The following is a 12567-nucleotide window of genomic DNA, read 5'->3' as shown; positions in this document are numbered from 1 at the left end:
ATATTTTTTAAATTTTAAAATTTTAAATAAATAAATAAATAATTATTATATTAATTTTAACATTAAATGTTACGTAAAGTTAGATAATTAAATATTGAATATTTTTACCAAATTAAATGATGGTCGTGCTTCATGTTTTTTTGGGACATGTTTCTACTGTTTTGGGTCACAAGTTTTACACATCCAACAGAACAACACGTTTCTCACGTCTTGAGTGTCCCCTCCTCTTCTCATCCTTGACCTCACCCACTGTCGATAGCTATGTTGCGTTTGAGTTTCTCCTTCAAGAGTTAATGCTTTTTGTGTGTGTTTCAGAAAGTGTCGCCTTGAAAACGGCCGCAAAAAATATATCATTTATTTGTAAATAAGAATAGAGAAATTCACTATTTAATATTTAAATATTATTATTATTAATAGTAAGTTAAATTTTATATTTTTAAAAATATATTAAATTTTTTTTATTTTTTTAATAAATAAAAAATATAAAAAAAATTTTAAAACTCAATTTTAACTTTAAATAGAATATTTTATTTAGTATGTGGATAATACTATTATTAATAAATTAGTCTCTACATAGAAATTTATTAAAACGTATTTTTTTTATCAATAAAATAGTTTCTCTTTCGAAAAAAATAAAAAAGAAAAAAAAGAGAAAGAAAAAGAGAAAGATGAAGAAGAAGAATGGTCGTATAATATTTTACTATATTTTTAATAATAAAAATAAATTTAAATATTATTTTATTGATAGAGAAAAAAAATAATTATGTTTTAATAAGTTTTTGAAAATAGAATGACTTAATTTATTAATAATAATATGCAATGATTAAATTAAAATTTTTTTATAAAAATTTTATAAAAATTTAATTTAATTAATTTTTTTATAATAATTTTTATGTTTAAAATAAAATTGTGAGTTGCGTTCAAAACAATTGAAAAAATTTTATGTTTTGAGAAAATATTGCCTTTAATATCGTTGAAAAAAAATCATATATCACACTTGGATTTAGGAATTTTATAAAAATTCTAACTCAATTCATTTTTTTTAACAATTTTTATATTTGAAATATAATAATTTAATTTTTTAAATTTAAGAAAAATTAAAATATTATATAATTTTATAAGAGTTTATTTGATTTGTTTAATTATAAAATGAATCATACTAAATGATGTCATAATTTTAGTATAATAATTATTTCTTATACAATTTTTTACTGATTTGTTTTATGAAAATTGATTTTTTTCATATTTTAGATCATTACAAAAAATTGAATAAAAAAATATTTTTTAATTAAAAAAATTCAGCCATTTAAAAAATTTTAAATTTTAAGAAAAATTTTAATACCATTAAATTTTATATACTTAAATGTATTAACCTCCTTTATTTTTATTATTATAATTTTTTTAAAATTAAAAAACGAAAATTAAAAAAGTAAAATATGATAATTTACCACCGATTTAAATTTATAAATATTTTTACGGTTAAAACTAAATAATTTTTTTTATTAACACAATGTGTATATATTTATATATACACATATTATCTAAAATCAACCATCATAGCCATTAAAAAGCAGGTCAAACCTCTTAAATGTAACCAGTAGTCGATATATAAAAAAAAATTTAAAATACGAAAATATTTTTTACACTTTAAAACATTTGAGAAAATTAAATAATTAAAATATTTTTTTAATTAAAAAATTATGCTATTAAAAAAAATTCTAAACTTTATAAATTTTATTAATAAAAGAAACAACTAAAATAAAAAAGGCATAAAAAATTCTCCTACTTCTTCATTCATCTTCTCTTTTCCTTCTTTTTCGTCGTTCCTCTTTTTATTTTTTTTTATTCTTTTTATTTTATCTTTTTCTTCTTTCTTCAATTTGTTTTCTTCATTCATCTCCTTTCTTTCATCTTCTGATTCACTTCTTTTTTAATATACCAGCCGTCACCAGAAGTTATTCAGCTCTTAGTTGGGCTTTATCGCCAACGGCTACACAGTGATGAAAATTGGATTTGCAGAGACATGTTTGGGATTAGGGTTTTTGAGATTTGGGGTTGTTGTAATCTAACTTTTGTGAAATTGGGTCTTTTGAGATTTAGATTATTTGTTTTTAATTATATTTACTGCTGGATTCGTAATACTGTTCTTGTAACGATTGAATTTCTTCATTTTGGATGAATCTGGGGGTGTTTCTTGTTGAATTTATGCGTTTCTCAAATTCGGTTGGATGTTGTTCATTGTTGTTATTAAATTTTTATTTATTTTTTGTTTTTAAATTTAATTGAAAATATTAAGTAATTTTATGAATTAAAAATTAGAGAAATTAATAAAAAAAATTACAATAAATTTTATATTTAAATGTAAAGTAGTAATATTTTATTAATCAGATGTATATAAAAAGAATAGAGAGTAAAACTTTTCAAAATAAATATAACACTACTAAAAATAGATTAGTTTTAATTATTATGTTAAATAATATTAAATAAAATTTTAAATGTAAATATTAATATAAAAAATAAATTATTATTTATTTTAAAATAAACTATAATTTAATTCATATCTTTTTATTAATATTCTTTTTTCCCCAAAATTAATTGACGTTTATTACTTTTTGAGTCTGAATTTGTAGTTTTCTCCTATTTATTAGGGATATTGCTAAGCAATCTCAAGATTTGGTTTTGACATAAAATATTTTTTGTGGGTTTTCTTTTTCAATTTTTATTTATTTGCAGTATTACTTTTTCTGTAAAATTTATGGCTTTTAGTTCATAAGAAAAGAATTATGTGATTATTTTGATATGGATAATTTTAATTATCTAATGATTTCTCTTTTTTATGATATTAGCATACTGACTTTAGACTCAAGAGCACTCTAAAATGGTGAAAAAAGGATTGCAATGCAGTGTGAATATTTTAATATTTTAATTAAAATTAACAGTGATTTAACTGAAAATTTAACAGGAGAGACTAATGGCATAAATTTTAAAAATTATAATAATTAAATTAATAATTTTTTAAAATAGAAGGATGAAATATTATATTTCACTAAATTAGAAGGACTAAATTATAGTTTATTATTTATTTTAATAACTAACTAATTATTTATATTTTTAAAAACTTAATTAATATTATTATTTAAAACTTTGATTGTTTAATATTTTTACTTATCTTAAAATAATATTATAATATTATAATATAATTATTTAATTTCTACAATTTAAGTATAATAATTTATCCCATTTCAAAAAAAAAAATATATATATATATAATAATTTATCCCATTTAAAAAAAATATAATAATTTATCCTTTTCAAATTCTAATTGTTCTATAAAGCTAGATAAATTATATATTAATTTTTAAATTTTAGTCTAATTTATTAATTGATCAATATATTTTTAAAATTAAATATTAAAATTTTATATATTTAATATATATTCCATCTAATAAGTAATTTTCCGTTCACATTTTTTTTTCCAAAAATGAATATATCTAAAAATGGTGATGCAAGGGAGATTTAAAAAACTAGAACAAAGTCAAAATTAATAATCGATTTTATATTTTAAATATTTAAGTGTATTAATAAATAATAATTAAAAAAATAAAATATTTAAAATTTATTAAATATAAATATTTAAATTGTGAATTTTATGCTATTTTAAATTATCACTATTATACGTCGCAAAACATATAACGACAACTTTTAAAAAAGTGATATAAGAAGTTCAATGGAATAAATATACACGATTTTAAAAATAAAAAAATTAATCAATTAATTATAGAGTTAATGTTTAAAATTTTTTTATATTTTTAATTTTATTATAATCATATTTATTAATTAAAATATTATATTTTAAAATTATTTTAATTATATTTATTATTATTTATACTGTTAAAAATTAATAAAATATTAAAAAATAATTTAAAATAATATTTAATATAATTCATTTAAAAATATTAAAAATAATAAAATAATTTTTTAGAATATTTTTTAAATTATTTTTTTAACTCTCAAATATCATGATAATCTATTTTTTTAAAATTATATTAATAATTAAAGTAAATTTAAAAAAAGTAATAATATATAAATTAAATATTTAATTATTTAACTCTAACTTAATTTAAGTGACTAAAAAAATATATAATTTATTTAAAATTATAAATTTAATTTTTATTTTCTTATCTGCTAAAAAAATATTAATAAAATAAATAATTATTAAAAAATTTTATATTTTTAATTTTATTATAATTTTATTTTAAAATTTTAAATTATTATTAATTTTACTATAAAATTTATTAACGTGGTATAGATATATGGCGAGTATTTAATAAAATTATTTTTTTATAATAATTTATAAAAGTAATATTAAATAGTAAATATATTAAATAAATTAAAAAAATTAATCGATAATAATTTTAGTAAATAAATTATTATTATAAAAATTATAGATAAAAATTAAAAAATAAATAATAATATAAATAATAATTTTTAAATATATTTAATAATAAAAAATTATATAATAATTTTATAAAATTTCAATTAGCGTGCATTTAGTTAGATATTAAAAATATAGAATTTAATTGATAAAAAATAAAAATATAAAGTAAAATTAAGTAATGATATGATGTATTTTGTTAAATATTAAAAATATAAAATTTAATTAATAAAAAATGAAAATATGAATATAAATTTTTTTAGTGATTAATAATTTTTTTGGTAATTAATGTTAAATTTTGTTAATGTATAACGGGACAAATAATAATAAAATATAATTAAAATTAATTTAAAAAATGATATTTTAATTGATAAAAATATAAAATATAATTATAATAAAATAAAAAATATAAATTTTTTATCATTAACTCTTAATTATTTAGAATTTAATTTAAAATTAAAATGTAATTTATTTAATAAAAATTAAATAATTAATTTTATTAATTTACAGATATAAATAATAATTTTTTTTCTTTAAAAAAGGAAATTCAGTGAAAAAGGAAGGGAGGGCATGGGTAGAAAAGTAATTTCATAGCAGAAGCAGAGTGGAGGCAGGAGGGGACGAAGAAGAGGAAGGGGAAGAGAATCCAGGCATATAACTTTTAAAATACTCGCAACACTGATAAATAAAAACAATATTTCTGGTCATAGAGATCCCTCCCTTATTTCTGTTATATTTTTTGTTTTTCAGCTGCCCGCCCCTCTCTCTCTCTCTCTCTCTCTCTGTGTATTCAGGGAACTCAGAAGAGCACTTGTTACTCTTCTTCTTCTCTGTACCACAAAGAAAAGGCACTTTTAACACCTGATGCAGAGACTGGATAGAGACTGAGATCGAATGCCACCGTCTTCTTCTACTGTTCAATCTGCTCTGATTCTTCATTTTTAGATTTGCATTTCTTTCTTCTCCTTCTTGTGAATCTGTTTGTCTATTTATTCGATTTTAACTATCTGTAAAGCCAGAGATGGTGGCGTCAGCTTCTTTCTCATCTCCGCTGTGCACGTGGCTGGTGGCGGCGTGCATGTCCGTCACGTGCGAGAAGGAAAATTGGACCAGCCTACACGCGTTTCATTCATCTCCACCGGGGAATAGACTCAGTCGCTGGGCTCGCAGAAGAAGGGCTCTTCTCTCTAAATATAACTGCGGTAGCTCTGCTGTTGCTTCTACCTGCTCTAAGTTTATTTCCCAAGGTTTGTCCTCTTCCTTCTCTGGATCCAGCTTTCAAGGATTGATGACTTCTTGCTTGGCTTTTGAGCCTTGTAGTCACTACTACAGCTCCAATGGCCTTTTTGGATCCAGAAATCTCAATCGCAAGAACCGAAGACTTAATCGCCCTCCTCATTCTGGTAATTTTATTTTTACTTTTTATTTTTGTTTAATTTTAGGTTCTGGCTGGTTCTAGTTTGTATTTTTCAAGTCCGATTAGTTTTTTTTTTTAAATATTCCTTTTGTTGCATTCTGCAAATTGAATCTTGATTCGTCTTTCTTTAGCTGTTTTCTGAATGTTTTTTCATGAAGAAAACTAATCTCCACGTTTTAAGCATGCTGTAGTAGAGCGGTTTAGCTCATTTGTGATTTGATTTATTCATTGTATTGGTTAAAATTTTCATGACAAATTATTATTATTATTGTTAGCAATTTAACCGATTGTTAGTTACCAGTAAACTGGCACGTATTGGAGCTAACTCAATTGCTACTTGCTTGGTTTATGATTCCATTAAGATATGGCTGGATTTTATACCATCAACGTTAGCAAAAATTAGGTGTTTTTAGTTGCATGATTTCCCCCATGTTATGCATTCATACACATAGAATGAAAGTTGTAGTTTTGCAAAGTATAGAAGCAAGAAATAATGGGCTTTCATAGTTGAATTCTGAGAATCAAGCCTCTCTCTCTCATGTAATAATTGAAGTTTTCCAGCATGTTTAACTGATCATTGACTACATACTCATGACATATCACACAATTTGTGATGTATCTATAAAAATTTTTAGGCGAAGTCATGGCAGTAGCCGTGCAACCTGAAAAGGAAGTTGCAACAAAGAATAAACCTGTTACGAAGCAAAGGCGAGTGGTTGTGACAGGTTTGGGTGTTGTGACACCCCTTGGTCATGATCCGGATGTATTCTACAACAATCTTCTTGATGGAGCTAGTGGCATATCTCAGATAGAGGCTTTTGACTGTTCCCAATTTCCAACGGTAAATTTTATTGAAAATATCTATTTCTCTGCTGATTGCCATGAATTTCGCTCTTAATTTTTTTTACTTTCCTCTTGGTCTTTTTTTTTTTTTTGAATAACTTTTGTTCAGAGGATTGCTGGTGAGATTAAGTCTTTCTCAACTGAGGGATGGGTTGCACCAAAATTGTCCAAGAGAATGGATAAATTCATGCTTTACATGCTTACTGCTGGCAAAAAAGCCTTGGCTGATGGTGGTATCACTGAAGATATAATGGATGAGTTGGATAAAACTAAATGTGGAGTTCTGATTGGCTCTGCAATGGGTGGTATGAAGGTAATTGTGCTCTTTGCTCTGGTTTACACAAATTAACTTGTGATATTAAATAATGGCCCGCTAAGAAGACGACCTAAAGCTTGCCTGAAAAATTTTAAATTTGATCTTATGATAAGGGACACCTGAAGATCTGTATAATGTTTTTGCATTTGCTGCCTATCTCAACTTAGAGCCAGCATTATCTTTCATGCTTTAGGAAAATAGGAGCTTTTGCTATTTTCAATATGTATGTGTTCCTTATAGTAGACCTGCTTATGTCTGTGTTTGACCTGAGGGATCATATTGCTTCCTTTAGGAGCGCATCTTTTCTAGAAATTTCCATCCATGCTCCGATATACTATATGAGATTCACTATACTCTTGAATGAGGCATAAGGCTACTCATCCTGTGCTATACCATTTATTAAGGATTGCTTCTTTGTTTGATCATGAATAGGTTTTCAATGATGCACTTGAAGCATTAAGGATCTCATACAAGAAGATGAATCCTTTCTGTGTACCTTTTGCGACTACAAATATGGGTTCTGCAATGCTTGCAATGGACTTGGTAAGCTATAACTTTAAGAGAGTAGCAATATCAAGACTCAACCTAATTGATTTTTAGACTTCTATTTATTTTAATTGAACTGCAGGGTTGGATGGGGCCAAACTATTCAATTTCCACTGCTTGTGCTACAAGCAATTTTTGCATATTGAATGCAGCAAATCACATCATTAGGGGCGAAGCTGTGAGTATCTTGCAGTTAATACATGTTGATGATGCATAAGATATAGTATGCACCAACTTATGTGTATCTGTTGCTTTTCAAATTTCTCTTGAACATGTAGAATGTCATGCTTTGTGGTGGCTCAGATGCAGTAATTATACCTATCGGTAAATCCTACTCCTTCCATAAGTTTATATAACTCATGCTTCTACTTAGGTATTGCATACACTCAGCATTCCATTTCTTATCTTTGGTGCAGGCTTGGGGGGTTTTGTGGCATGCCGTGCACTCTCACAGAGGAATGATGATCCTACAAAAGCTTCACGACCTTGGGATATGGTAATTCTGTAAACCTTGTTCATTCATGTCTCCCTGCTCTCAGCTATCTACCTGCCACTTTTTCACTGTTCTAACTCAAAAGTTGTGGAAAATTTTTATTGAAAATTGGTATTGTTGAAGTCAGTAAAAGGAATATTTGATAAATTATAGCACATAAATTTTGGTAATAATTACTATCTTCACAGTTGAACAGTGTCGTACAGATTCATTGCTTAATTCTATCATCATGGGTATTAATGCTTCAAATGTCATTGTCAGGAAGTTCTGAATATGTGTTTCTGTACCAATTGAAAGCTTAAAGGCTGTAACTTACTTGGTCACTTGAATTATGGTATCTAACTCAAAATTTTTCTTGGTGATAAACAGGAGAGGGATGGATTTGTGATGGGGGAAGGAGCTGGTGTTCTCCTTTTAGAAGAACTAGAACATGCTAAGGTATGCAAATGATTTAACTCAATGAAGCCATATCAAGGTTCTGGTATTTGCCTTATATTTCATTGGTGTCAGTATTTAGTGCCTTTATTTACAGTCTTATTAGGATTGCTACCACATTCTTGGACACTCATTTTTATTTTTTCACTTTCATCTTTTCTTTTTCATTTTCTCTATCACTTCCACAATTACCTTATGTGTTTGCCTTGTTTTTCTTATACTAAAATTTCTTAGTTCTGAATTCTAAAACACAGTGAAATTAAACTATAAAGTCATTAAGAGAACTCTTTTTTCTGGTTGAAGTAATTGAACTGTAGGTTAATTTCCGATTTGCAGAAAAGAGGTGCAAATATCTATGCGGAATTTCTTGGAGGAAGCTTCACCTGTGATGCCTATCATGTGACTGAACCACGTCCTGATGGTAATGTGCAGCTTCCAGAATACCTGCTGTTTTACACTATGAAGTCTGTTAACCTGGAAATTCTATAAGATATATATATATAGTTTCACTATCTTCTTCATGCTCCTTTTATGTTTCTAGAGTACAGCTTATCTGTGAGATAATAGCAGTAGTTAATTGTTATCCTGAATCCATTCCAGTTCCATTCATATTGATGTAGCTTATATTGGCTTCTGCTCTCATGGTAGAGCCATAGAGATTGCCCATATATGATATCCAGAGTGCACTTGTTGGAGATAATATATATATGTATTTTTTAATTCTTAAGAAAGGCATATCCAAAATAAATTCATCTAATGCTCTATCAAGGCTGACCTGAAGTAAAGTGGAGGAAAATGAATGAGATATATGGCTGACCCTTCCTACATTGGAATTTAGGCTGAGTTGAGCTTCGTATTCTATAAGGGCGAAAAGGGTAGACATTTATGAGCATAGAGATCAGTTTGGCAATTAAAATAGTTGGCATGAGGCAACGCTGACCATTTGAGTTGAATTACATAAGCAAGCTTTTGAGAACCCACAGCTGTGTTTTGTCATTGTAATATTATTCTTGGTATTAAACTCAGGGTACTCGCTTATAGATGTTGGATTTAAGAACATTGAGAAGGCATATGATGCGAACTGTCAGTTATAGATTTTAGAATTCACAGACATATATGCTATATCTGTGTAGCCTGTTATACATTACAAGCATTTTATTATGCGACCTAGCTGACATGTTGCCACCTCCTTGCAGGACCATAACATAGTTTATTCTGTGACCATAACATAGGTTTCTGACTTCCCCTTTTTTTGCAATTCTGAATGGCAAAGGGGGCCTAATTGACCAGTATGGATTTATAACCAAGTGGAGTCTTGCAAATTATGCGAGTAACATGTGAATGAAGTCCCACTTGCATTTGTGATAAATTTCAAGAATGGATGAATCATTCAGCTATCAGTTTGAGGCATCTATTTTCAAAGTGAATTTGAAATAACCAGCTGCAGTTATTGTAATATTTGAATGTTGTACATCTGTAATATAATCTTATCAGGGGCATTTACCATTCTACAAATTACATGATTTTCTATCCTTGAAGAACGATACAGTCCACCTAACATCTCTTTTTGCCACCCAACAGGAGTTGGTATCACTCGCTGTATAGAGAAGGCACTAGCTCAATCTGGGGTATCTAAGGAGGATGTAAACTACATAAATGCACATGCTACATCCACCCCAGCTGGTGACCTTAAAGAGTATGAAGCTCTCATGCGCTGTTTTGGCCGAAATCCTGATGTGAGTAAGATGAATCTTTATTTGTTACATGAGTCACCTTTTTCAAACATTTCTAGTTTATTAATGTTCATGTGATCATCCCCTTACTTATAGTTGAGAGTGAACTCCACAAAGTCCATGATTGGCCATCTACTGGGAGCTGCTGGTGCTGTGGAAGCTATTGCAGCAATACAGGTAATGTTATCAGTGGACTTTACAGATTTAAAATATCTGGCAAGGAACCATCCAAACCACCCTTTTCCCTTCCCACCCAAAAAAGGATCAATAAATATGTATGTGGTTCTTGATGTTTAATCCTGTTATTTTTTCTAATCCTGTTACTTGTACAGGCTATACGGACAGGATGGATTCATCCAAACACCAACCTGGAAAATCCAGATGAAGGCGTGGTATGTTTCCTTCTATACTCTACTTCATCTAAGTTCCTATGATGCTCTTGGAGAGTAGTTTTTTAGCATGTATAATGATTCCAACATTTCAATTCAGGACATTAGTGTTCTGGTTGGCCCAAAGAAAGAGAGATTGGAAGTTAAGGTTGCATTGTCTAACTCATTTGGGTTCGGAGGCCACAACTCATCAATACTTTTTGCGCCGTACAAGTGATATAAGACTACCTCAACCTTGCTGTATTAATGCAAAAGGTGTGTGGATCTGTAATTTGTGTATCTGTTGATTTTGCTATGATAATAGGCAATGAGAGGACCTGGCCAAAGGGTATCCTAAATGATTATGTGTTGAATTGTTGATATCTTGCTTCTACTCTGATTCTGCTGTATTCAGCAGAGACTAAAAGCTAAAAGCAGAACATGTGCACAAAATAGCAAGATGTGATTAAAATTCCTTTAACATTAACTATGTGGCATGCCCTTAGGCTTAGTAAAGCCGTTAATAAATAAAAGCGGATAAATGATGAAATCCACTGCATCTAGATTTCTACTAAATCAATGGGGTGAATTGTACTAAGGTGACTGGTTGGACAGATTATCAGGAGAGGGATGAGCCATCTAGCCCCAGTGGATGGTGAAAGGAGAATATTCAGAGTCAAGGAAGTGGAAATACGTTAAGCTTCAATTGTTGTAGGAGTTCTCTCTTCAGTGGGGCTTGGTCAACTGCTGAACCACAAAATCCCCAGTGATAGGTAGGGTTGTTTAATTTTACATGTACAAGTAGAATACTGATCGTGTTTAATTAGCCAATTGTAATGAATTTTGAGCTGGCAGTTGGCTAGGTTACACTAATGTAATGGTGGTTTATGAGCATACTTCCATTTTGTTTCACATTTTATGTACAATTCCTGTATCTTTATTGTGAAAATTTTAGGTAAAATTCAGTCTATCACATGGTTTGTAGATTGGATCAATCAAAATCTTTTTGCGGTAATGCAATGATGGATCGTATAATTGGAGGTTTTTATTTAAGCATAAAATTTTCACCATAATCTGAGGATGGTAGTGCAATGAAGCACCATATCCTCTGGCGCCTCTTTTTGTTGCTTATATTCTGTCTGGCGATTTGTCCACTGCAATTGCGAAGATGGTATCTTCTTTACAGTGCTGTCATCTAAACGATTTTTTAAGGCTTATTTTTGGCTATCATTCTTCCTTATGTTGCCTTTTATTTTTCAGTTGCTACGGTTATAGCATTCATCACATGCAACTGAACAGTGAGGTATACATTTCTGGAGGTTGAGAATTCAGCATGTTCACATTTGATATCTGAACTGTCGTAACGGTAAACTATGCAGATTTTTTTTTTTAAAAAAATATCTTTGCAATTATTTAGTTCCCTAAAATCATAAGATCCAATAAATTAAACACCAGTTCTCTCAGCCCTCTAAGTCGACTAGGGAAGGAATTATTATCCCCACATGCAGAAAACATCATAACAAGAGAAATAGAGAGAGAAATGGATGAGTTTTATTTATTAATAAAGGAGCATAGAAATTATTTTTCTTACAATTTACCAGAAAAAAGGGATAAATTAATGGTAAAAATGACTAAAAGTAACGGTGTCCTCTTCATCAAACTATATACATATTTTAATACAATTCAAAAATCCTAAAACGTTTAATAGATTAGATTAAACTATAAGTACAGGATAATAATTATCCTTACGAATTATAAAATACTAAGTGAATATGCACCTGATATTAATAATATTATAGATATTATTTATAATTTTAATATTAATTTTTATCATTAAAATTGACAATTACATATTTTTGTATTTATTATTTGTTATATGTGATATATATTTTAATATTTTATTTATATATTGAATATTATTGTTATTTATTGCAAAACTAAAATTAAATTTTAATTTAAATAAAATAAAATATGATATAAA

At 27.7% G+C, this 12567-nt stretch overlaps 1 protein-coding gene across 2 annotated transcripts; it reads left to right on the top strand.

Moving 5' to 3' along the window:
• Positions 1-5116: 5116 nt before the first annotated feature.
• LOC110611443 (3-oxoacyl-[acyl-carrier-protein] synthase II, chloroplastic) lies at positions 5117-11498 on the top strand. 2 transcript variants are annotated; one of them, XM_021751794.2, is made up of 14 exons: positions 5117-5838; positions 6488-6693; positions 6805-7008; positions 7444-7554; positions 7640-7735; positions 7836-7881; positions 7974-8053; positions 8420-8488; positions 8822-8906; positions 10067-10221; positions 10315-10395; positions 10551-10610; positions 10708-10862; positions 11186-11498. In XM_021751794.2, exons 1-13 carry the CDS (start codon positions 5457-5459, stop codon positions 10822-10824), a joined length of 1692 nt encoding a protein of 563 aa, XP_021607486.1. In that variant the 5' UTR covers positions 5117-5456; the 3' UTR covers positions 10825-10862; positions 11186-11498. The 2 variants fall into 2 exon arrangements, with proteins under 2 accessions (XP_021607486.1, XP_021607485.1); XM_021751793.2 differs by having other exon boundaries at positions 5118-5838; positions 11202-11498.
• Positions 11499-12567: the final 1069 nt, after the last annotated feature.

The sequence above is a fragment of the Manihot esculenta genome, chromosome 3 (genome assembly GCF_001659605.2).
Source record: "Manihot esculenta cultivar AM560-2 chromosome 3, M.esculenta_v8, whole genome shotgun sequence".
Classification (NCBI taxonomy): domain Eukaryota; kingdom Viridiplantae; phylum Streptophyta; class Magnoliopsida; order Malpighiales; family Euphorbiaceae; genus Manihot; species Manihot esculenta.
Note: the sequence above shows the minus strand (reverse complement) of the source record. Positions and strands in the feature narration are given on the sequence as shown.